The sequence below is a fragment of the Artibeus jamaicensis genome, unplaced genomic scaffold, assembly GCF_021234435.1.
Source record: "Artibeus jamaicensis isolate MK-2021 breed Jamaican fruit bat unplaced genomic scaffold, CSHL_Jam_final scaffold_660, whole genome shotgun sequence".
NCBI classification, from domain to species: Eukaryota; Metazoa; Chordata; class Mammalia; order Chiroptera; family Phyllostomidae; genus Artibeus; species Artibeus jamaicensis.
In genome coordinates this window covers 308066-334792 of record NW_026522052.1, presented here as the reverse complement: position 1 = coordinate 334792, position 26727 = coordinate 308066, and the positions used below count along the sequence as shown (strand labels likewise).

The 26727-nt window shown below is 45.0% G+C and overlaps 1 protein-coding gene across 1 annotated transcript in view; it reads right to left on the bottom strand.

Annotated features, from left to right (window-relative positions):
* UBASH3B (ubiquitin associated and SH3 domain containing B) overlaps positions 1-26727 on the bottom strand; it is a 143000-nt gene that overhangs the window by 12272 nt on the left and 104001 nt on the right. The window contains exons 6-11 of the mRNA XM_037142805.2: positions 22205-22413; positions 18084-18216; positions 16477-16597; positions 15505-15627; positions 10491-10583; positions 9101-9245 (exon numbers count right to left, since the gene is read on the bottom strand). Coding sequence (XP_036998700.1) covers positions 9101-9245; positions 10491-10583; positions 15505-15627; positions 16477-16597; positions 18084-18216; positions 22205-22413 — 824 coding nt within the window. The remainder of the gene's footprint in view (positions 1-9100; positions 9246-10490; positions 10584-15504; positions 15628-16476; positions 16598-18083; positions 18217-22204; positions 22414-26727) is intronic.

Here is a 26727-nt window from a genome sequence, read left to right as displayed (position 1 = left end):
ATTTATCGATTCTAGTAATTTCTTGATGGAGGCTTTAGGGCTCTCTATATACAGTATGAACCATGTTATATAAAAACAATGAGTTTCATTTTTTCATTTCCAATTTAGATGCATGCTGCTTCTCCTTCTTGTCTGATTGCTGTGGCTAGGACTTCCAGTACTATGTTGAATAAGGGTGGTGAAAGGGGACATGCTTTGTCTTGTTCCCCATCTTAATGGAAATGCTTTCAGTTTTTCTCTGCTAAGTATGATGTTAGCTATAGGTTTGTCATATATGGCCTTTATGATGTTGAGGTATGATCCCTCTATTCCCACTTTGCTCAGAGTTCTTATCAGACATGGGTGCTGAATTTTGTTAAATGCTTTTTCTAGGTCTACTGAAATGATTACGTGCTTTTATCCTTGCATTTGTTTATGTGGTGTATCATGTTAACTGACTTGCAGATATTGTAACAACTTTGAATTTCAGGAATAAATCTCAGTTGATCATGGTGTATGATCTCATGATGTATTGCTGAGTTAGGTCTGCTAATACTTCGTAGAGGATTTTTGCTTCTATGTTCATCAGGGATGGGGGTATAATTTTCTTACTTCGTACTGTCTTATCCGTTTTTGGAAACAGGATAATGCTGGCCTTGTAAAATGAGCTTAGGAGTCTTCCTTCCTCTTGAAATTTTTGGAATAGTTTGAGAAAGACAGGTGTTAGTTCTTCATTGATTATTTGGTAAAATTCACCTGTGAAGGCATACTGTGCAGAAGATTGTTTGTGGAGAGTTTTTTGATTATTGTTTTGACTTTGTTCATTATAACTGGTCTGCTCAAATTTTCTTTCTTCTTGATTCAGTCTTAGGAGATTGTATGTTTCTAGGAATTTATCCATTTTTCCAGAAAGTTGATTTCTTGATTTGCTGGCATATAGTTGTTTGCAATATTTTCTTACAATCCTTTGTATTTCTGTGATATCAGTTGTCAGTTCTCTTCTTTCATTTCTGATTTTATTTATTTGGGTCTTCTTTTTTTTTTCTCTTGATTTGTCTGGTTAAAGGTGTATCAGTTTTGTTTATGTTTTTAAAGAATAAGCTCTTTCACTGAGTACTAGTAATTTTTAGAGTCTATTTCATTTATGTTTGCAATGATTTTTATTATTTTTCTTTTACTCACCTTGGGCTTTGTTTGTTCTTTATGTAGTTCATTTAGGTGTAAGGTTAGATCATGTATTTGAGATTTTTCCTGTGTCCTAAGGTGGGTTTATGTTGCTGTGAATTTCCCTCTTAGTACTGCTTTTTCTGTATCCCATATATTTGGGTTGTCACATTTTTATATTCTCTTATCTCAAGGTATCTTCTAATTTTTTCTTTGATATCATTGTTAACTTATTTTTAATGACCAGTTATTTAGCCTCCACGTGTTTGTGTATTTCTTAGTTCTTTTTCTTGTAATTGATTTCTGGTGTCATACCATTGTGTTTGGAGAAGATGCTTGATATGATTTCAATATTAAATTTATTGAGACTTGTTTTGCAGTCTATGAGGTAAATCATAGAAAATGTTGAAAAGCACTGTAGCTGGTGTGGCTCAGTGGATTGAGTGCTGGCCTGTGTTGGTGGTTCAATTCCCAGTCAGGACACATGCCTAAGTTGCAGGCCAGGTCCCCAGTTGGGGGCGTGTGAGAGGTAATTGATTGATACATCTCTTGCACATTGATGTTTCTCTCCCTTCCCTTCTCTCTCAAAGGAAATAAGTAAAATGTTCTAAAAAAGGAAATGTCAAAAAGAATGTATATTCTGCTTGTTTGGAGTGAAAAGCTCTGAAATATCAATTAAATCCATCTGCTCTGGGGTGTCATGTAGGCTGCTCTTTCCTGGTTGATTTTCTTTCTTGCAGATCTACCCATTGGTGTCAATGGGATGCTGGAGTCCTGTATTATGACTATATTGTTGATCTCTCCCTTTACATCTATCACTATTTGCCCTATAGATGTAGGTTCCCCTATGTTGGGTGCATAAATGTTTACAAGGATTCTGTCTTCTTGTCAGATTGATCTCTTCATCATTATGTAATGAAGTTTTATGTCTCCTAATATATCCTTTGTTATAAAGTCTATTTTGTCTGATACAGGTATTGCTACTCCAGGTATTTTTTAGTTTCCATTTGTATGAAATACTTTGTCCATTAATTTACTTTCAGTTTGTGTGTGTCTTTTGGTCTGAGGTTGGATCTCTTGTAGACAGCATATATATGGGTCTTGTTTTCTTATCCATTCAGCTACCATATGTCTTTTAAAATGATTGCTGATAAATACATATTTATTACCATTTTTATTCATATTTTATTCATTTTTTTCTTTCTTCTTCTTAAATAAGTCCCTTTAAAATTTCTTGTAATACTGGTTTGGTGGTGATGAACTCCTTTAGCTTTTGTCTGGGAAGCTTTTTATTTCTCCTTCAATTTTTAAGTAGAGTCTTGTTGGGTACAGTAGTCTTAGTTGTAGGTCCTTGCTTCTCATCATTTCTAATACTTTGTGGCAATCCCATTTGGCCTGCAAATTTTCTGTTAAAAAATTTGTTCACAGTGTAATGGAAGCTCCCTTATGGGTAACTGTGTTTCTCTTGCTACTTTTAGGAGTCTCTCTGTCTTAACCTTTGGCATTTTAATTATAATATGTCTTTGTACGGGCCTCCTGAGGTTTATCTTGTTTCTACTCCCTGTACTTCCTGGTAACCAGGTTAGGAATGTTTTTGGGCATTTTATCAGGGGTCCTCAATCCCTTGATCTCTCTCTTCTCCTTTTGGTACCTTTAGAGTTCAGATGTTGTTATGCTTCATGTTGTCCCAGAGGTGTTTTAAACTACCCAATTTAAAAAAATTCTTCATTGTCTTTGCTCATGGGGTATTTTGTGCTACCTTGTCTTCTAAATTGCTGACCAATCCATACTTCATCTAACCTGCTGCTGATTCCTTCTAGTATATTCTTCATTTCACATATTGCGTTCTTCATTTCTGAGTGGTTTGTTTTTGCTTTTTATGTCCTTTTTATGCTAACTATCTCTTTGCTGAAGTTCTCATTGACTTCACCCATTCTCCCCCCAAAGTTCCTTGAGCATCCTTACAACAATAGTTTTGAAATGTTTCTAAATGTAGATTGCTTGCCTCCAGTTCATCTAGTTCTTTTTGGGGGGATTTCTCCTGTTTTCTTATTTGGGGCATGTTTCTGTGTCTCCCCATTTTGAGTGCCTTTCTCCTGTTTTTGTTTGTTAGGTAGATCCTCAATGTCTCCCCATCTTGGTGGTAGGTGTCCTGTGGGGTTCAGTGGCAGTCTCCCTGATCACCTGAACTAGGTTCTCCCGGAGTGTCCCTTGTGTGGGTTATCTGAGCCCCACTGTTGTAGTTGAGTGTCAACTGTTTTTGGCCCATCTGTGGGAGGGGCTGACCCACAGGCTGGCTGACTATGAGAACTGACCTTGACCACACTGTACTGACTGCTATTCAGAGGATGATCCCAGGAAGTGGATTTGCCCCAGCAAGGTCTGGCATCTGCCGAGATATCCCTTTTGGATATGCCACCTGTGGAGCTGTCACCTGGTGACACGTTGGATTGTGCCCTGGTGTGATCTCAAGCCAACCACAGGTGTGCTGGCTCTGGAGCCTCTTGGGAGGGAATTCAGTGAAGGTCAACATCAGACATTGCCTGTGACCAGCCCTGGGCCACCTGTTAGGAGGCACAAACAAGCCACATTTGATGGCTGCCTGGGTAAGTGTGGATGAGCCAAGCTGCCTACCAAGGCCAGCACAGGTCAGGAAAGCCCTGCCCATATTTTAATCACATTGTTTTCGTTGTTACTATTGAGTTGTGTGACTTATTTATATATTTTGTACATTAACCCCTTATCAGGTATATGACTTACAAATATTTTTAGTACTCCATAGGTTGACCTCTCATTTGGTGGATTGTTGCTTTTGCTTATAGATGTCTTTTAGTTTGATATAGTCCCACTTAGTAATTTTGGGTTTTGTTACTTGTGCTTTTGGTGTCATCCAAAAAAATCATTGCCCAAATCATGCCAAAAAGGATTTCTCATGTTTCCTTCAAAAATTTTTTATAATGTCATTCTTTTTTTAAAAGATTTTATTTATTTATTTATCTTTAGAGGGGAAGGGAAGGAGAAAGGGAGGGAAATATCAATGTATGGTTGCCTCTTGTGCGTCCCCTGCTGGGAACTGGCCTGCAACCCAGGCATGTGTCCTGACTGGGAATCGAACCACAATCCTCTGGTTCTCAGGCCCGTGCTCAATCCACTGAGCCACACCAGCCAGGGCTATAATGTCATTCTTATGTTAAAGTCTTGAATCCATTTTCAGTTAATTTTCGTGAGTGATGTAAGACTAGAGTCCAATTTCATTCTTCTGAATGTGGTTAATCACTTTTCCCAACACTGTTTATTGAAGACGCTATCTTTCCCTGAGTATTCTTGGCTCCCTTGTCAAATACTAGTTGACCACATATTTGAGTTTTCTGGGTTTCAAGTCTGTTCTATGGGTATATGTGTCTATTTTAATGCAAATAGCATACTATTTTCATTAGTATAGCTTTGTAGTATAGTTTGATACAGAAGTGTGATGCCTTCTTTTGTGGTTCCATATAAATTTAAGGATTTGTTTTTTTCTATTTTTGTGGAAAATGTCACTGGAATTTTGATAAGGACTGCATTTAATCCACAGATGCCTTTGGTTGGTATGTGCAGTTGAAGCATATTAATTCTTCCAATTCACGAGCATTGGATCTTTTCATTTGTGTCTTTAATTTCTTCCATCAGTGTCTTGTAGCTTTCAGTGTACATGTATTTTACCTCCTTGATTAAATTCATACCTAAATATTATATTGTTGTGGATGCTACCGTGTGAATGGGACTGTTTTATTTTTTTTTCAGATGTGTTCTTGTTAGTGTATAGCACAACAATTGATTTCTGCATGTTGTTTTGTGTCCTGTAACTTTACTAAATGTATTGATTAGTTCTGACAGTTTTATGGTGATCTCTAGGATTTTCAATATATCCTATCATCTGCAAAAAAACACAACTTTACTTCTTCCTTTTCAGTTGGGATGACCTTTATTTCTTTTTCTTGCCTGAATTCTCTGGCTAGGACTTCCAGTATTATAATTGGAGTGGTAAAAGTGGGAATCCTTAATCTTGTTCCTAATATTAGAGAAAAAGCTTTCAATCTTTCATCTTTCGGTATGTTAGCTGTGCATTTGTTGTATGGCCTTTATTATGTTGAGGTACTTTCCTTTTTATATCCAATCTGATAAGCATTTTTTCATGAAAGCATGGTGTATTTTGTCTAAAGTTTTTTTTGCATCTATTGAGATGATCAAATCATTATGATCATGCTGCTAATGTGGTGTATCATGTTTATTAATTTTCATATGTTGAACCACCCTTGTATCACAGGGATAAATCCTGCTTGATTGTGATATATGATCCTTTTAATATGCTGTTAAATTTGGTTTGCTAATATTCTGTTGAGAATTTTTACATTATATTCATCAGGACTATTTGGTCTGTAGTCTTCTTTTCTTGAGGCGTGCGTATCTGGCTTAGGTATCAGGGTAAAGCTCACCTTGTATAAGAAGGTGGACAGTTGAAAAGAGATTTCAAATGCAGGTACATGGCCCTGGCTGGTGTGGCTCAGTGAATTGAGTGTGGGCCTGTGAAGAAAAGTGTCACTGGTTTGATTCCCAGTCAGGGCACATGCGTGGGTTGTGGGCCGGGTCCCCAGTGAGACGCACACTAGAGGCAACCACATATTGATGTTTCTCTCCCTCTCTTTCTCCCTCCCTTCCCTTCTCTGTTAAAATAAATAAGTAAACTCTTTAAAATAATAAATGTAGCTGTATGGTCCCTTTACTATTTAAGAGATTCTGGTCTGTGAGATATTTATCTTGTTTTGGAGTACAATTATGTAATACTTTTATGTTTTCTTACTGTGTCTTTCCTTTCTGATATTTAGAGCATGGTGGGTGAAGGTGGTGGTCAGTTCTCAAAGTGAATGTGTACAAAACCTTGATTAGAATAGATTAAACCTTGATTAGAAAACCTTGATTAGAATAACCTTGATTACTCTGCCACTTCTACTATTATTACTATAAAGATTTACTGAGAGGTTCCCATGTGTCAGGCTCTGTGCAACGTGCCTTCTTGCGCTCTTTGAATATAGCCCTTCTAGCAACCCTTTTTGCAAATCCTGACTTTATAGATGACAAAACTGAGGCTCAGAAAGGCTACAGAGGACATGCATGTGCTTATATCATAGCAGCTCTTAGAGTCTGGATTTGAACCCGGGTCTCAGATCAATGCCTATAAACATGTTTTCTACTTGGGACCACTTTTAACAGTGTCCACCTCTCGGCTGCCTCTCTGTGCACTTGGATTTACTGTCCTGAGAGTAAGAATGCTGCTCCATTTGAAGGAAACCTGCTGTCATCTACACAACATTTTCTCAGCAAATACACTGCTCCTAGGAAATAGCCTTCTGAATCTCATAACACCCTCGGAGCCAGGGAGACACACGAATCAGCACTCGTCAAGGACGTACCTCACTGTTCTGCTGCAAACTCTTCCTCCCCATCCGAAAGTCTCGTCTAGTTCTATTATCACTTATGTCACTGGTCTCACAGATGCACCCCCTACATGATCACAATCCCCCCACCATGAGAAAAGTCCTTTGTATGGTCCAGAGTCATTTCAAAAGTGAAACCCCATTGTAATGTATGAGACTAGAGTAAGTGACAAACAGGTAAAATGTTGGTATCCAGTTCATCCTGGCGGCTCTTGCCTTTGGCAGTTCTTAACTGAAGGCTTAACTTATGGACGGCTTTCCTGTCTGAGCCACCAGTCCTCATGGGGATGAGACAGAGTCAAAGATTTCCTACCACTGTCAGCAGAATGTATCACGCTCTAGCCACACCTGCAGTCAGCGGAGCCTCCAACCACCAACTAGACCTGGAACCCTGAGCTCTGGGTGCTCAGCAACCATCCCTGGGACATTATTCTCCCAGCAAATTCTCCTCCTCACCTTGCTTGAGCCCCACACTGAAGTCTGATTCATTGCCCCTCTAACACACCAGATCTACATTCCCGTTCCCCACCACTCCCTACCGCACCCAGTCAAGACCCTATTCTGAAGCTCCAACTGGTGTGTACACACACACATACACACATACACACATACATATATGTCTATTTCTGCCTTGCTCCCTCCAGCCCGGCTCCCTAAGACTGAGGGTGCTTTCTGTACCCAGTCCCAATGCTGGGTCTTGCTGCCTGTGGATGACACAACACTTGGACATCAGTCACTGGCCTGGTTAGTTTTCCTCAGCAGGGCTTCCAGTCCTGCCTCCCTGCTGTTCTAAGGTGATAGGCTCTTCAAACAGCACTCGCCTGCTTTACATTACCCTGGCTGTCACTCCTTGCCTACCACTCTGTTCCTTCAGTCATTTGCAATAAAACTTGCTTCCAAAGGCCTGCTCACTTTGCTTAACTAATTTCAGAAGAAATTCAGCTCTAGGGGTGGTAGCCCTCGCATGCTAAAATATGTGATAAATCACTGACCTTAACAATTGATTTATGAAATTAGAAGGGGCTTAACCTTTTTTCCCCTCTTACACACAAAATGATTGAGTTTTGATTTTCTGCAGAGGAAAAGAAAAGCTGGAATAAAGACTGTGGTTCGTCCCCCAGGTTCCTGGCATTCATCATTCTGCCTGTATCACTGATGGGATGTGTGGCCGTGTGCATTAGAATGATTCTGAAGACATTTGTAAATGAGCTTGGGAAGAATTGCAGGACTCACTTCAGGGAAAAGCTGGAGACGTGGTTGGCCCAAGCTGGCCTGGGAGGTGAGCAAGGAAAATCATTTTACCAGTGTTGGCAGCAGTTCACCCTCTTTCCAGGCCAGAAAGATGATGGCTGATGGCATGGGGCCAACAATTTATTGCTGTTTTGCTCAAAGAATTAAAAAACAGTGGCCATAGTGTGGACAGGACAAAATTAGTAGGGGATCTGGTTGATTTCATTTTATTTTTGAGGAATGTGAATTCCTCCAAGCAAGAAGTAGTGCACATTAATTTTTTAGCATGTTATATGAGGTCTTATTTGTAGAGTACGAAAATAAGCATGGGGAGGGAATGTAGCCAGAAACTGCCACGGCTTCATCTGCAGTGTGGGTAGGTATCTGTGATGAAAGACAGCTACCCACACTCTGGGAAGCCCCACACCTTGGGAAGCCCCAAGGAAGAAATCTATGCTTATAGCAGTCACTTGTTCCAAATTCGGCCCTAAGAAATATGGTGGCTGTCCCTCTCTGTCCCTCCTCAAAGACAGTTGACAAATGTCTGAGTACACTTCTGACAGTTAATTTAACTCTGCTGTTATAATTGGTTAATTCTTAATTGTTCACTTGTGAACAATGTACACACACTTCTTTTTGACCCTAGCAACAGTCTGCTCCAGGGGAGAAAAGCGAGGGACTGGGGATGAGGTGCCTGTGAAGGAGATTACACAGCACTTTCCATGCTGGGAAGGACCAACAAAGGCTAGTTGTCGTTACTGTCATTACGATGTGTGTCCATCAAATGCCCACATTTAGGCAAAGCCACCTGCATTCTCGTACATACCAAAGTGGCTTGTCTAGACTGTGGGGTTATGGTAATGAGACATGAAGAAATTAAACATGCTTTGAAAATTTAAGAATGACAATTCAAGGTAAGACATTGTCATTTCATTCATCTCCCACAGTGGTGGAACTGCATCACCATCTACTGGTGCCCACTCCTGGAATGCAAGATGGTTTTATTATTCACTGAAAGAGACATAATACAGTCAGGAAAGGCCACTGTGTGGGGAGATATGATCTAAAGTAATCTAAACACAAGGGGATGTGGGCTTTCTCCAGTTTGGATTTTAGAAATCATGGCTTAACTTCCAGCAATATGGAGAACTGCCTGAAGGCTGTGTCTGGTCCTTCATTTCCTTCAGGGGCCTGCCCTGGGGCAGTAAAGTGCTTCCACGTGCGCCCAAGAAACAGCAGTTCCCAAGGGTTACCTGTAGGTTGTATCAACACTCAGGTTGGCTGCAGCTAACTCTGATGGAGGTATCCACGCAGGTAATGTGTTCCCAGCAACCCACTTTGTCCACTCAAACAAGCCAGGCTCTACACGTATCTTCAAGTGATTTTCTTGTTGTAAACCTTGAGGTAAGATAACATGAAGATGAAGGAAATGTCACTCTGTTCTCAGTGGAAAAGTAAACTAGAGGCCAAACTGTCATAAGAATTCTGGTAAATCTCCTATCCTCTTTTCAACCAGATGCTACACAGAGCAAAAAGGAAGTGGAGACATGTGGGTTCGGACCAGGGTTTTAAATTCTTGTGTTACAAATGTGAGTTTAATAACTCTGGCCACAACACCGGGATAGGATGTATGTGGGTTAAGGGAAAAAAACCACCAGTCATTACCCCATAATTTATAGAGTTCTATGACTACTGTAATTTCTTTTTCTAAAGTAAGCCCCAAGACTGCCTCACGAGAAACCTCAGACATTCTCTCAGTATCCATTAGTCTACAACAGATTACATTGTATTTGAATATCAGGTAAATCATTCATTTTCTCTATCAGAGTATCCAGGGTTGAATATTTACAAGTGTGAGTACACAAGCTCCATGATTTATCACAGTGTAATGACCCTCAGAGTCAGACTATCCCTGTGTAACTTTCTTTACATTGCCTTAAGCCAAATTTTTCTATGTAAATTTAACATACAATGCATTTTAATAGATAAATGCATTCTGGCTTACTTAAGATTAATGAACAGCAATATCAACTATAATGTCGATTCTTTGTTGGCTCAGCTATTGCTGGCTGGCTCATTCATTTGTTTTGTATAAGTAAATGATCCAGCATTTTTCTTCTAGGTTTATTTTTTCAGTGAAATGAGAACAGCAATTCCTAGAGCTCGTTTCCACGGGTTTTAGGATTGAAGTTGAGTATCTTTATAATGATGGTGTTTCTAAAGTCATTCCACTAAAGATACAAGGATAATTAAGATCTGCAGACACCTCAAAGCATCATCGCTACTGCAAACAAGAGGCAAGCAGAGCAGAGTGGGAGGAGTGACTTCACTGTTTCGTGACGTCAGTGGTCATGCTCCGTAGGCTCTGAATCATTCATTGCCAGACAATGATATTTTACATGACTACAGTTCATCTGGAAAAAATTTCAGGAAATATAGTATTTGTATCCTTCCTTTCATCATGTTGATGCTGCTAGAGTATGGTTTGGGGACTTTCATGGTGATATCTTCCAAAAGAATCACTGCTGAAAATTCCAAATTTGAAGCTTTTACTTGGCTATTGTCCCATGAGTCTAGGATGATTTAGGTGTGGGCTGGCCTGGAGACAGAGGGATGGGCTGGCTGGCCTTCGTCAAGTCTTACCTTTCAAGATGTTGTATGCAGTCTGAACACAACGCAGGGATGGGGAGCAATAGACGTGGTCAATAATGGTGTTACTTTCTAATAAAGCTTCACCTGCAAAGAAAACCAAAGGGCGATCAATCTGATGGGCTCAGCCTCAGCTGGACCCTCACTGTGGGCGAAGATGCAGCCAGACCCTGCAAACCTATCAGTGAGGGATCACACAGAGTCAGCAGTCTCAGCCCTTTTTGTTTCAAACAAATCCCTTGATGAAGAGAGACTTATTTCTAGAAAAAGAAGCCAAGTGAAAGATGCTTTCTTGTCTTTTTCTTTCCTTCTGCCTGGTACTTAATGAGGGCAAAATATCCACTTAGGAGAAGCCTAGAAACACAACAAATAATGCTCTGATTTCAAGTTTTGATAAAAGTAGGAGTGTTTAAATTGTTTTAATTTTATGCTGTGCTAAATAAAATTTTAGCTTGTCACATTCTTTACCAGAGGTAAATCTCAACACCTGATCCTTCAATACTTTCCTCATGGAATCCACTTCTTTTTTCTACTGAATAAAGTCCAAACACCTTCATACAGAGGTCAAGGTCTTCCAAGAACTTGTCTTTATTCATTTTGCCAACACTGCCCTGCTCATAATCTACACTCTAGACACAAGACAGCTTGTTTCCTCTACACTCTTGATGTGGTTTCTCTCGCCTATGACGTTATGTTGTTCTTCCCTTCTCTCCTCCTGCTCCTCCTCACCCAGCTGACTGTGACTTCCGGTCTCAGCTTACCTCGCTTCTCTTATGTCTTTTTTTCTGCTCCTGTACTTTGTATTTTTGAGTTAGAAGGGTGAAATCAATGTAGTGTTTTTCATTTTTTTTCAATTATGGTTTATAGTTAGTATTATTTTGTATTAGTTTCAGGTGGCAGGGTTTCCATTCAAGATGGCAGCGTAGGTAAACACAGCTTGCCTCCTCACGTAACCACATCAAAGTTACAACTGACCTGCAGAACAACCATCAGAAATTGAGTTGAAGTCCTACAACTACAAATTAAAGAACCACATCGAGACTGTAAGGAGGGGCAGAGATGCAGAACAGGCTTCTTCCACAGCCACATGTGGTGGGTAAAAATTCGGAGAAATATCTTGGGAGTGAAGAGTCCCAGTCCCACACCAGGCCCACATGCCCAGGGTTCAGTGCCAGGAAGATAAGCTTCCATAACTTCTCGCTGTAAAAACCAGTGGGGATTGAGGCTGAGAAAGACAAACTGCTGAAGTCTCAGGCAGTTCCTCTCAAAGGGCCCACGCACAGACTTACGTGGACACACTCCCTTTGAGGTCCTGTGCCAGGGTAGCAGCTTGAAAGGCATCAGAGACATAGAGGAGGAACTGAACAGTCTGGCATCAGGGCTAGAGCTGGGGGGCAGCTTTCCCCCAGACTGAAATGCTAGCAGAGGCCACTGTTCCTCTTCTGAGTGCTCCCACCACAGAGTCACAGAGCTGGCAGGTGGGTGCCATATCTGAGACTCCATCAACCTGGCTCACACCATTTGCCCCACCCTGGTGATTCCCCGAGGATCCATACCACCCAAATTTCAGGGCCACTCAGGCTGTTTCCAGTGGCTTTTACAAATGCAAATGGCTTGCCCTGGCTCATGCTTTAGATTTTCCTAAAATCTCTCAAACAAACAGCATCTAGCCTCAGCGTGCCCCATGCCTATCGCTAAGTGTCCCCAGGCATGGCACTAGCAGTAAAACAGCTGGTCTTGGTTCACAGCTTGGACTCACTTGGGCACACCCATGCCTAGCACAAGTAGCATTCAACTTAAGATTGCTTTGCAGCTTACGTGGGTGGCCCTGGATGGAAAACAGAGGGTGGTTTACTTTGGCCTGCACCTCCTGGAAGGCCCCAGAGCCTGCACTCCCAGTGAATAGCTACTGATCACATTAGAGCACCACCATCCAATCACCTCTGCAAGCAACATACTCAAGGGACAGGCTTAAGAGGCACCACTGTGCTAAAGTAAGTCCTGCTCTGTGGAGTGGGCTCATATGCAGCTGATCCTCCAAGGTGGTTGGGAGTTGGTGGTCAGTGGTCAGTGCCAGTCTTTGCTGCTGATTGGCCTATGTAAATCCGTCCCATTGACCTGCTAGTGGCAATCAAGGCTTGGCTGCAGGAAGGGGGTGTACACAGTCCACACAATGGGTATACCTCAAGTGTCCTGCCTGGGTGATAGAGGAGGCTGTGCCACTGGACTATATGGGACACTGACTGCATCAGGCCACTCTACCAAGCCAGGAGGTTGTAGCAACTCTACATACTATGTGGAAACGAACCCTGGGGGGCTGCCAAAATGAGGAAACAAAGAAGCATGGCCCATGAAGAAACAAACCAAAACTCCAGAGGGAGAATTAAACAAAATGGAGACATGTGGTCTGCTAGACACAGAGTTCAAAACACTGGTTATAAGGATGCTCGGTGAACTTAGAGAGGACCTCAGCAGCATAAAAGAGGGCATGGAACCATGAAAAGACCAGTCAGAAATGAAGTATACATGAACTGAAATAAAGAACAATTTACAGGGAATCAACAGTAGAGGGGGTAGAGCTGAGAATCAAATCAGTCATTTAGAATATCAGGGGGCAAAAACCACCCAATCAGTACATAAGAAAAAAAAAAGAATCCAAAAACATGGGCATAGTGTAAGGAGCCTTTGGGACAACTGCAAGCATACTAACATTCACATCATAGGGTGCCAAAAGGAGAAGAGAGCAAGAACTTGGAAACCTATTTGAAAAAATAATGACAGAACTTCCCTAACTTGCTGAAAGAAGTCGACATACAGTCTAGGAAGCATAGAGGCCCAAACAAGATGAACCCAAAGAGGCCTGCACCAAGACACACCATAATTATAATGCCAAAGGTTAAAGACAGAGAATCTTAAAAGCAGCAAGAGAAAAGGAGAGGGTTACCTACAAAGGAGTTCCCATAAGACTATCAGCTGATTTCTCATAAGGAACCTTGCAGGCAAGAAGGGGCCGAAAAGAAGTGTTCAAAGTTGAAAGGCAAGGACTTACATCCCAGATGACTCTATCCAGCAAAGCTTTCATTTAGAATGGAAGGGCAGATAAAGTGCTCCCCAGATAAAGTCAAGGTAAAGGAGTTCATCATCACCAAGCCCCTATTATATGAAATGTTAAAGGAACTTCTCTAAGAAAAAGAAGATGATCAAAATATGAATAGTGAAATGACAATAAACTCACAACTATCAATAACTGAAACTAAAAAAACAAAAGCAAACCAAGCAAAGAAATAGAACAGGAACAGAATCACAGAAAGGGAGATCACATGGAGGGTTATCAGTGGGGGGGGGAAGAATGGGGGAAAAAGTGCAGGGAATAAGAAGCATAAATGGTAGGTATAAAATAGACAGGAAGATGTTAAGAATAATATAGGAAATGGAGAAGCCAAAGAACTTATATGTACCACCCATGGACATGAACTAAGGGGACAGAATGTGGGTGGGAGGTGGGTTGCAGGGCAGAGGGGAATGAAGGGGGAAAATGGGACAACTGTAATAGCATAATCAATAAAATACATTTTTTAAAAAAGTGAGGCCAGCATCGTCATCAGGATATGGCCATGTGAGTGTTACTCTGCACAGGAGGAACAGCAGCATCAGTAAGTGTGTGAGGGACAAGTGGCCCCTGCCACAAAGCCACATGACTCAATACCTCCCCGAGGCTGCCCATACCCCCTCAGAGCCATCCAAGTGAGTCTGCACTGAGGGCCTAGGCAGGCCTGAGCTCAGCAGGGCTGGGACACAGGGAGTCGGGAGCGTGAGACTCTTGCATCTCCCCACGCTGATGGTGTGTGGAAGGGAGTGTTCCACCCAGGAAAGATGGCATCTGTGGGTGGTGTGGGAAAGGGGATCAGCACAGGGACCCTGGAAACTGTCCCTTTAGCCCTTCCCTGCAGCCACACAGCCCAGTCTATGCTCACACAATTACAGTTTGCTCTGGGCTGCCCTGCTCTGTGGGAACTCCCAAGGTCAGTGGCTGCAAATGAGATCTTGCCTGTTGACCCTTTAAGAGGGCACCTCGGTCTCTAGCAGACTCCCCTCTCTTTCTGGTGGACAGAATTCTTGCTGCTTTTCACTGCCAGATGTTACGTGGGATCTTCTTCCCGGCTCTAGTGTTCTGGACTCGAGAGTCCAGCATGGGGTTGAGGCTCCGAACTCCTCAGGGAACACGTTTGCAGCTCAGATACTCCTACAGATTCTCAACTACTGCACTTGGGTGAAGGGCCAGCCCTTTCTGCTTCTTTGCCCTTCCTACTGGTATGGGTGTAGCTTCTTCTCTAAATCCTTGGTTCTAAGACTTGTCTTCAGTAGGTCATTCAGGTTGACTGTTCTGTTCCAGCTATAATTGCAGTTTGGACCTGGGACAAGGTGAGAGCAACTTCTGCCTGCTCTACTGCCATCTGGAACCACTGTGCTTCCATAATTCTGCATGCATAGTTTGTTTTTAATCCTGTGTGTAGCTTCATTTTTGAATACCACGTTGTAAAATATTTATGTACTTACAAGTGTGTTTCCCTGAGGGTGGGGACTCATGCTTGGATCCCCAACACTAGCATAGTCCCTTCCCCCAAAATTGATCACTTGATGCACGTTAGCTAATTGACTAGGACAAGGTTCTCTGAAAACAACTGGGCATCTTCGGAGGGTTAACTGGCCTCCATACATTTGGCTACTCCAAGGCCCCCTGGCCCTCTCCATGTGCTAGGAGCTGACCTCACCCCATCAGTGGACCACACGCCCTTCACAGAAATCACACCTCATTCATTTTGGTAAACCAACCCTGTGCCAAGCACAGTGTCCTAAACTAAATGGTTACATAAGCAATCGCCTGAGGAAATGTACTACTTGTAGAAAAGTTACAGAGTCCCTTACAAAGTGTCTTGTCACACCCACTGAAACTGGAACTCTGAAGATGTGGCCAGAAGTGGCTGTGCAGTTACCCCCAGACACTTACCCACTAGTCTCGCCTGCATACATCCAAACACAGTGATCGGAGCGTCTTTCTCATAGTCTCGGAAACCGCCGCTCCGCTGAGGTAAGCTATGAGGCATGTTCAGGTTGGTGCGTATGTAGCGGCCTAGGAAGAAAGTCACATGAGGGCTATGTGAGTGTCTTGTATCCTCAGGACTTCCGCGGATCCTGACGGCCTCTCTATTTCCATTGCTTTTTGGCCAAAGAGACTAAATTGAGCTCTCTAGAAAATATCAAGGCTGACACTTTGGCTTTGTTAGAATGTCTTGGAATGCACTCTTCTATTTTCTGACAAAAGTGACAAGAAATAGGGTGTTCTAAAAGAGATTTTATGATTTAACTTTAGAGACATGGGAAAGAAGGGAGAAAGAAAGGGATGGGAACATGGACGTGAGAGAGAAACATTGACTGATTGCCTCTTACATATGCTCCGACCAGGGACTGAACCCACAACGCAGTCACGTGCCCTGACTGGAACTGAACCAGTGACCTTCTGCTTTGCGGGATAATGCCGAGCCAACTGAGCCCGCTAGTCAGGGCAGGAGATAGTTTTTAAGTAAAAATAGCAAGTGGACTCTTTAACACAGAAGGCTTCTCTGGGATATATAAGTCTCCTTACCTTAAACAGGTTACTCAAAGGAAAATGGAGCCAAAATGAGTCAGGGTGAACTGATGCTGGGACATCTGTCCTGGCCTCTGACATAGCCATATGACCATGGGCAAAACATTTGCCTTTGACCCCTGGTGTCCCAGTTTATAGGATGCACACAAGAATACTCACCTCTTCCCTAACACACAAGACAATCAAGGAAGGACTTATGCATGTAACACATTACAGGCTTTTCTCCTGCCCACCTAACCATAAATGCCTCCATCTAGATAAATGTAACTTGACTGTGCCCCCTAGAGGCCATGATAGGAATAGCAACGCTGAACTGGCCACCCAGCTGCTCACCTTTGGCATCAAAGCACTGGGATAGCCAGTACTTCCCAAACACTACGTCCATCCTCTCCCCATGCCGACACACAAACAGGCATCTCTTTTGGGGGCCAGGCTGGCTGCTGACCCTCAGAGGCTGCAAACACAGAAAGGCTATTAGTGGGGAAAACATGAGAGAGAAGACATGTCTTGGTACCAGGTGACTGAGCTCTAGAGCAGGGTTTGCTAATGTGCGATGTGACTTGGGCTGCCTGTGAAATAGGGGTGGCAGGACTCATGCATGGACCTCAGGTTATTTTGAAGTTCAGATGAAATGAACCTCAGATGCTTTGCCAAATAAGAGGGCTATGAAAATGGTATTATCACTGCTACTGCTGTTGTTAATAAGAGTGGTGTTTGGCCAACACTAACATGAACACCCCTTGGGCTGCAGCTCAGAAGTGAAACCAGCTTGTGTGTAAAGAAAGCCATCTAGGGGGACAGTATCCCCCCCTGAAGAGGCCTTCATCAACTTCTCAGGGAGTGAGGACTTTCATTATCACAAATACATCTGCCCCATCCCTTCCGTGCCGTGGTCAGACCACATGGCCTAGTGGTCACTTCCAACAGCAAGGCCCTGCTTTGCCCATTCCAATCGCAGTTTTGAGGCTCTGCTGTCTGTCTGACTCCATACATGTTGGTGCTCCCAGAAATGGTTCTGGGGGGGACAACTGCCACTTCTGGGTAAGGAAATAGGCAAGTCTAGTCAAAGGCATGTCCGAATGACTTTGGTTCCTGTAACTGCTGGTGGATCACTATAGGTGCTTCCACATCATCCTTCTGAGAGTCAGCTATTCCCAGTTTCCTTAGTGCTGCCAGCTTCTCGCTGGCAGCATGTCCACGAGCTTCTGGTCACCCTGAGAAAGTTACTGTGTGGCCGTGGCACAGCCCTTCCACCTCTCCTCTGTCTCTTCCCTAACTCAAGCCCCGGGCTCCAGCCAAAGCAACCTGGTCTCTCAATTCTCAACAAATTTGAACTTTCAGCTTGCCTTTTTATTGTTCAAACAACTTCTCCGACTCTTCATTCTGCAATTTCTGGGATGATCAAGTACACATGCACCGAATACTCACTATCTACCAGGTACTGTGCCAAGAGCCTTATTCTTATTATTTCCTTTAATATTTTTCATCAAAGTATAGTGGACATACAATATGGTAGTTACTTTCAGGTGTGCAGTATGGTGATTCGATATTTATACACCTTATTGTATGATCACCATGATATATCTAGTAACTACCTGCCACCATACTAAGTTATATTATTCAGTATGTTCTGTTTCATATTTACATAACTTGTTTATTTTATATCTGGATTTGTACCTCTGATTACTCTTCCACTTTTATCTCACCCATCCCCCCACCATGTTTCCCTTTTATTTTCACGATGACCTCTGAACCAGAACTCTTACTACTGTGTAGGTAACATGCTCTCCTCTCTGCAGAAGAGCCTTCCTTCCCAGCTGAGGCCCACATGCTGGCAGTTGCAGTCTTGCATGTTTGTATCTACAGGCCTCGTACTAGTCAACAGGTGCTCAGTGAACTTTCAGTGCTGCGGAGGGCAGGACCCTAGCAGTCTGCCTTACCTGCGCTGGCTGGCAGATAACAGTCAGGGGTGCCATTTCCCCTGAGCCCTGGTCCTCGTAAGACCGCCGCTCCAATATGCCATCACCGAATGAGAGAGCAGGGGACGGTGCTGTACTTAAGATCGAGTAAGAACTGCAGGGGAAGAAAGGAAGATGTCAGCAGCTTTGCCCAGGAGTCACCAGCACTTTGCCCTGCATGAACAGGAGTGTGGGGTCGGCCAGAAATGCTCTCTGGGTAGTGTGATGGTTGGGAGAGCAGGCCGGGGGTGCCCCTTCCTGGGGAGGGGCATCTTGTTTTATCCCGAAGTCTTGCAGTATAATTAGGGGTAGACGATTTCTCCACTTGGAATAGATGAATTCATCCCACTGGACAAGGACAGGGCGTCTGCGTTTGTGCTTATTAAGATGCCACAAGCACGGTTGGCAGTAAAGTCACGTTCAAGAATAATGAAGGATCAGTTGTGTGCCATTGTTTCCAACTATTTTTTTGGCTCAAAACAATTCCTGTTGCCTTTACTCTTTTTCATGGTGATTTCCAACCAAACTCACACGTTACAGGGAGCATTTGTACTGCCTCTGCCACTCTGCCTGTGGCTCCTAGGGGCCGGGGGAGCCTCAAGGCCATTATCCCCTGTTCCACCTTCTTCAGTCTCAACTCTGCCTCCAACAGGATTGTCAGACACAGACTCATTGTAGAGGACATCCTTCTCATGAGAGGCTCGGAGCTGCAAGCCAAGAACTCACTTCTGGCTTTAACTATAACTACAGAAGCCCCAGGGGTCTTGCTAAAAAGGGGAGGCAGCAGATCATGCCATGTTTAAATCATTTTGATTAGTTAAAACCTCCAAAAAGCTTTATCTAATAAACATTGCAATTTAAATGTGGTTGTTGGGTGAATCCTGTGACTATCTGTGCTGGGCAGCAGCGAGGGAGAATCTTACAAATTTTGGATTTCTCCCTTCTCCGCAACTAACTAAGGTCGCCACAGGCCCCAGTCTGCCCAGCACAGTCCTGGTTTACAGCTGTTGACCCAGCAATCTGTGCAGCTTCACTTCGGTTCTGGATTGCTTATTTTTAACACATTATTCTTAGAATTCTCATTTTAAAAAGAACTTTTTACAGTTACTAATGTAATAAAGTTAACTGGTTAATAAAAATTCTTTCAGAAAAAAAATGTATTTCAATAAGTTTAAACTTTCACTCTCCAAGGTGCCTCTTTCTGTAATGTAAACAGACTCATCCTGCTTCAGCACCAAGGTCCCAGGAGCCTCAAACCCTAAAACACCTCTGTCTCAGCCCCCACGGACATCCGACCCCGGGCCCCAGTCCTCGTGGATCCAGCAGGTCTTGGGGTGGGACCCAGGAAGCCACGGTTTCGCAAAGCCCTGTCAGTTCAGTGTTCTGTGTGTCCAAATGGGACCTATTTTGGTGAAATTAAGCAACTGTAAATCAAGGAAATCTTGTGCCATTCACACAGTCTAACAGACCAGCTGTTCTCTTTTATTTTAAACTGAGCCCCTCCCAAACATCACACAGTTAAAGACAATTCAGTGTCCCTCTCTGACTCCTCAAAGATTTAGAGCCTGAAATGTCTGGATGGAATTGTCCCCACATTGTACAGCACCTGCCCCATAATTTCTTCATTCACTATCGCTGTGAGGACACGGGGAGAGTCTCTCCTCTCTCTCCTTCCTCGCAGTTGGCAGGAGAAAGCCACTCTCCTTTCCTTAAGTGTCACTGTGAGCAAATGACCTGGTCCACTCTGAGACAGTTTGGGCATCTGCTCCAGTAAGACAGCAAACAGTCAGATGCTCTGTGTCAGGAGCACAGTGAGGGGGAAGCCGAACCTGACACCAGGACATCTTCTCAAGGGCCACGGAGGCAGTGGCACGGCTGTAGCACACACCAGCCTCAAGTGTAAGCCCGGAAGGACCGACCAACCCACCCCAATTCCAAGCACACAGTGGGGCTCGCCAACTGACAGATATCCAGGGATACTCAGAGCTGGGCAAGATTCTCTATTAAGGGTGGAAGGACAGTCTTTTTAGGATGGATGCAGGAAACAGAGGGCAGGGTGGGAAGAGCTGTGAAGGGTCACAGGCCCCAAGCCTCTAAATGTTACTTGAATCCCCTGAGCAACTTCCCACCTGCCGACCAGGCCCTAAGCAGTCACCTGAGGCTCTGGCTCCTCACTCTCTCCTGGGTCAGAAGTGAGAGAAGCTCTGCCTCCCTGAGTCATTTCCACTTCTGGGGTTAAGTAGGAAATAACAATTCTACAGGCTCCCTTTTGTAGGAGAGACATTTGATTGGCTGAGTGTGTAAGAGGACTAGAAAACACCAGTTACAAAAAAACGAAAACCGCAGAGGCACATGACTATTTTAGGTCCAGGGCTGTTGCATATACAGCACTGATCCATCTAAAGCTTAGTCCTCGACTGCAGTCTTCATAACACCCCTGTGAGTTAAACACAATTAATTACCATCTTCATTTTATGGACTTGCAAACAGAAGCTCACAGAGGTAATGTCACTTGGCCAAGGCCACACAACTGGTGAGTGGGAGAGCGAGAACTTGAACTGAAGATTATGGGAATAGAAAGTCAAATTCTTCATTACCATGTCCTAACACCTAAGGTTATTTATTTCCCCACTCTCAGCGGGGCTGGCTGTGCAAACTGGTGGTTTAATTTCAGGCATGGTTCCTAGGAAAAGAGCGTCACTGGCAACTTCCCTACATAAAAGGAGACAGCACGCAGGTGCACCAGCAGCTCACCTGACCTCCGATGTGGGAGCGAGCAGGCCCACACACTGAGGCCTGACACAGGTCAGCAGAGTGCTGGTCAGCAGAGCACCTCACAGGCTCTCCTCCTGCAGGGAGCCCTGCTCCTATGAATGTCAGCTAAGAGCTGGGCATCGTCAGAGAGTCTTTCAGTTTTCAGTTTATTTACATATATTATGCTTCACTTGTTTTCACAGGGATAAAAGGGGAACTCTGGAAACCCAACTATTTATCTTCAGAAATTTTTCTGAAACACTGATGTTCACCAGGTAGGGGTGGGTGGTGCACCGGAAGGAAGGGGGAGTTGCTGGGAACTGAGCAATCAAGGAGGAAGACGTTCTTTTCCATCTCTGAGTCTGGTTTGTCAGCTTGCTGCTAACCAGGGAGGGGAACTTTTCTTCCTCCCTCCCTCCAGGCAAAACACTCCCTGAATCCACCCCTTTCTGCTTCTCCTTTGTGGCGACAATACCAATGTTAGATTCACACAGCTGCTGCCCGGGCCCCCAGCTCTGAGCCACAGTGGCACGTGGCAAGAACACCAGGGAAGAAAAACAACCAGCATGTACACACTGATGAGCTGCCTGTGTGTGCCAGGGAAGAGCTGGCTTTGAACTTCTCTGGCAAAAAAAGAGAAGTTGCCTTTTATTTGCGGTTTATTTACTGAGACAAAGCTGGCCACACTACACAGGGCACCCTGGACAGGGGAGCAGTTTGTGACGGACCAGTGGGAAGTCATCACTCTAAAGGAGATGGGGGTACCATGAGTCTTTGTAAGGGTCTGGCAGTTGCCCATTCCCTTAAACACATTCTGTCACCTAGGCATCTGAGCGCTAAGTCGGAGGACTTGCTCAGAGCGCCTCTTAAATGAGGAGCACCTAGGTCCCCTGACACTTGCAGACACTTTCATCACTTGCCTGGCTGGTGTGGTCCGAATCTGCCTAGCTGCTTGGGCGAGTGGGACCACTCTGAGCAGTAATGCAGGACGAAGTGGACAGAAACCTGAGAGCTATTTGGACTCAGCACCGGGCTGACCCATGCTTCAGTCATAAGAGATGGACCCATAAGAGATTGGACACCCTCAGTGTGGTCTCCAATCTGGAACTCAGACCAACGGCCACGTGGGTGGGGGCAGGCAGAGTGAAGCGAGTGGTCCACGGCCTGTCTCTCCCATGACTCCAGTCAGCCCTTCCTGGAAGTCTGGGAGCAGCACAACTCCCCCACCATGGACTCTACTGACAATGACTGCCGCCCGCGTGTCTAGAATCAAGTCTACTTCCCACCACCTCCGAAAGTCTGTCATGTTTCTCAGAAAACAGCAGGCAAAGAACTGGGAGTCAGCTCACCTGTGAAACACCCAGGTGCTACATTCATCAGCCTTGGTGATGTAATTCTCAGGCAGGAGTCCGGAGCAGCCAGTGGTTAAGGAGGTGCCGTAGACCCAGCCCTCACTGGTGCTGGTCTGCTCCATGGGGGACATGAAGATGAAGTCCCCAGGGACCAGCTCCAGCTCATCGTCATTCTGTGGGGTGTAGGGGTAGTTCACCTGCAACGTCTGAAAGAGAGGGTGCGTGAGGCCCGCGTCCGACCCATCCTCCCCGGCGCTGCCAGGCAGATCTGCGAGTTCTGCTTTAAGAGCGCCCACATCCAGAATCTGGCATTTACAGGGCCCTGGGGGGCAAAGGCTCTGAGGAGATCTGAATTCGGATCAGAAAGTATTTTCTTTTCTTCCTTTCTTCTCCTTTTTTTTTAGGGTAAGGTGGGTATGTGTCGGCTACTGCTGGATGACTCCAGACTTCCCTTTTGGAATATCTTCGCTTCTCTTCAGGATTCACATGTGGGTTTTAGACATGTATCTCAAACCCCACAGGCTCTTCTGTGAACTGTGGTACATGTGGGGTTGGACCTGGTCTCCGGGGCTCAGTGCCAGGCTGGCCCCTTGAGGGACACTTGGAACCCAGCTCGGGAGAAGTTAAGTCTTCCACAGGCGGGTTAGGGATGGGCCAGAAGCAGAGACCAGCGGCACACGGCTGTGGGAGCGAGCACCGCCCTCTCTGGAGCTTTCTGTGAACCTGCGTCTGTAACAAAGAGCTTGGAAGGAAAGGATCTTTCAGAGCCATCAGTGTTTAAGTCTGTGCAACCAGCTTTCACCAGGGAGCAGATGAAGAGCTCGTGTTCCTTTTCTGGGCTCAGAAAAAGCCCCCAGGGCCAATCACAGGCCCGGCGGCTTGGCCGATTTATTCCACTGTTTGCCTCCTTTCCTGGTGTATACAAACATCGTAGGCACAGGCATAAGGATACTGTGGAACACATTCATTTTACTATTTTTTAAATTAATGACAGGAGGCCTGGATAGTTAGGAAAACGTTTCCTGTCCCGTTTGCTGCACGAGGGGCACAAAGATGGAGACTCTGTAATGGTGTTTCCTATGGTCTCGCAGCCACTGGTGGCAGGCCCCTGCTTCTGGTTCTACTTTCAGGTTTTTAACTTTGGCCTCAGTAGTCTCATCTGTGAAATCATACCTGGACTACAAAAGCAAAAAGAGAAAACCTAAGAAAAATCCTTAGGACAGAGCCTTGTGCACAGAGGGGTATGATGTTTCCACGGAGCCACGCTGCCTCGTTTTCCAGGTGTCCTCCTGCCGGCCCACCTGGCCCCAGCCCACGTGGTGAGAAGGCCTGTGAATGACACAGCTCCCTAGTGTCAGGGATACACCCGAACACCTGCCAGAGGAAGACTTCACTTCTGGAACTCTCTGATGAAAGGAGCCGGTGAAAACGTGGCCTTTCTCAGAGAATGAAAGTGATAACGCACAGAACCGGACGGCAGCACCGGGTTTCTGATGCTCTCAGTCAGGGCTGCGCTCCTCTCTGCAGACGGCATCCCACAGCTCTGGGTCTTCTGGGTCTCGGACCACCTCTCCACGCCTTTCCCTTCCTGCGGCCTCACAAACACTCCAGCCACGTCCACAAACCGCCCCGGGAGGTTTTCTGCAGGGTCGTTAAAACAGCTCGAAGGAGAAAAGCATTCACAAGAAACCCGAGTCAGGTACGGGATGACCCACCAGAAGGAACATTCCTTTTTTTCCTGGAACAGGGTAGAGCGAGGCCCCAGGTGGTGCGGAGCAACTCCAGACTCAGCTTCTTCAGTTCCCTAGATACTCAAGCACAGCAGAGTCTCGGGAACACTGCCTTTGGTCCCTTGATGCCTTTTCTCTCAGAAATCCTAAATGACTTCAGGGGAGAGCCCACCCCTCCTTTAATGGAGGGATGTTACCTCCCGGGAAACGCAAGCGCAGCAAAAGAGCCTCAGAGACAGGGTGTTCCAGGCAGAGAGCACTCAGACGAAAGGCAGATGTGATTTACTGAGTAAGCAAAAAATCAAAACAAAAGCGCACAGAGGCACTGCGGCAAACCCCAAACGGGGAGTGGTGTGCACGTGCCCCCGTCAGAAGCACCGCGTGAGGCAGCCCGCATTTGAGAGAGATCAGGACACAGGTGTCACTTCCCTTCGGTTTGGCATCTGCTGTAAGAGCTCTTGAGTCCATCTCAAGGACGCTTCGTCTCCCCTCCTACACAGGGACTAAGCATGCAGTTTGCCGACTGGGCTCATGGGAAGGACAGCAGCAGCCCTGTGTGATGACAGGACTTGACCTTCTTTACCTTCAAAGCCCTTTCTCTTAGTAGCAGCAGTAGCTGCAGCATCGGTCACTGCTGTTGCACCCACTCTGTGCCAGGCCTCCCCTTTAATCCCTCTCTTTAGCCCACACAACAGTGCCACAAAATACTATTGCCATTTTACATGGGAGAAAACTAAAGACTGGAGTTACAGGAATTGTAGAAGTGACTCAACAGCTGCTGGAGGAAGAGAGCCAGGACTTGAATCCATATGTGCTGGTCTCCAGAATTCATGTTTTTCGTACAAGTCTCCCCTTCCTCTAGACTTCTATTGCTTGGCGTGCATGACTTGCTTGGCCCAAGTATCACTAACACAGCATTTCCAGTCCCAGGGGATCGAGACGCCAAACGGGTGGGGGAGGGGGTGCAGTTTTCCTGTGTATCGCTGGCTGAGTGTCCTCGCCCACACCACTTTCTTCTCTAGACGTCGTTAGTACGTGGGAATGAGCAATCGCACTTGCCTCCCAGGAACAGAAGAGGGAAGGCGAGAGCTGGCTGACGTTCACAGGGGCTCCGGTGAATCCAGATCATCTCAGAGGGAGAACTTGATCAGAAGGAACAGTAATAAATGAGCTTTAACAAATAAGAGATAAAGAGGCCAAGTTATTTTTAGAAAATAATTCATGTGCACACTCGCTGCCTCCTTCCCTCAGTGCCAACTGAGCACAATGTGGGTCAGGCAGAAAAGCAAGTGCCCTTTGGGTTGGCTGGAGGACAGTGTCGATTGCCAGGGGCTCCTTGTAAAAGTCCATTGCCACCATCCTTCTCGTAGAAAGATGACTTCTCAGAGTCCAGTTGGAGGGATGCAACACTTGACTTTTTTCTTTTTCTCAGAAGGAAGAAGTCCAATCAGCCACACCTCTTGTTATATTTAGCGCTCATTCTAAGCAATTTCCAGGAGATTGTCAGAACTCTTAAGTAAGATCAAGCCTAGTCTCCTTGTTGCATCTTCACAGAAACTTTCATCAAATGACTCAGAAGGAAGACATGGCATTCCCACCAGCAGAGTCAGACAAAGCCCCATGTCCCCGACACTCACAGGCCTCATGACCAGGCCTGCACCTCGAGTGTATGGCTGATTCCCCCAACCCTGCCCAGTCAACGACGAAGTTGCCTGGTCTGGATCCCGAGGTTCTAACTACTTCTCATATTAAAAGAAATACCTAAACAGGATGTTCGCCTGGCTGGTGTGGCTCAGTGGATTGAGTACCGGCCTGTGAACCAAAGGGTTGCCAGTTTGATTCCTAGTCAAGGCACATGCCTGGTTCGTGGGCCAGGCCCCCAGTAGGGGGCGTGCCTGTGGCAACCACACACTGATGTTTCTCTCCCTCTCTCCCTCCTTTCCCCTCTGTCTAAATAGAAAATAAATAAAATCTTTTAAAACAAGAGATATTAAAAGGCTATGTAAACTTTAATGAGTCAGTTCTTCTGTTGAAAAACTAGGAAATAAATATGTGGTGTTTAATAATGGTAGTTAAAACCGTATGGCAAATTTTCCACCAAACTATGAGGTTCTTTCTGGGTTGGGTAGCCCATCTTCATTGGTCAGAATACCTGAATTCTGGTTTCAGCACTGGTCCTAAATTATTATTTAGCTTTGAACCAGCTACTCAGTCTTTATGTCTCAGCGTCTCCTTCAGGAATCAAAAGGACAGTATTGCCCTGCAGAGGAGTTTGGGTGCAGCATCCCTTCCCTCCAAACAGTAACACCGGGATAACACCAGCCTTCCCGCCTGCACAGGGGTTCAGATTTCGCACTTGCACCTCCCATGTGATGCACACAGACTGTCACAGTGCTTAGTCTGTGCTGTCACTTCATGTGTGACTGTGGTCTCACCCCGTTGACTCCAATCTCCTTGAAGACAGGGGTCCTTGCATTTGCAGATGGTCAGCAAATATGCGTTTTTTGTATATTCACAGGTTTTTAAAATTTATTTATGCTCTTCTCCTCAACTAAGATCAGGATGATGTCTGCTAGCTGTTACCACCATGAATTGCTAGAATATTTAAAATCATCCAACATACTATTCTACCTACTCTCCCACTCCATTTCTGTGTCATTTCAATAAGGCTGGCTGGGCAGGGAGAACCATGGGGCTTTCGCACAGATGGGCCACTTGGCACCCAGAGAGGAAGGATTCAGGCTCAAAGCTTCCTACTGAGTTGGGCAGAATCCTGGACAAAGTCCTGGG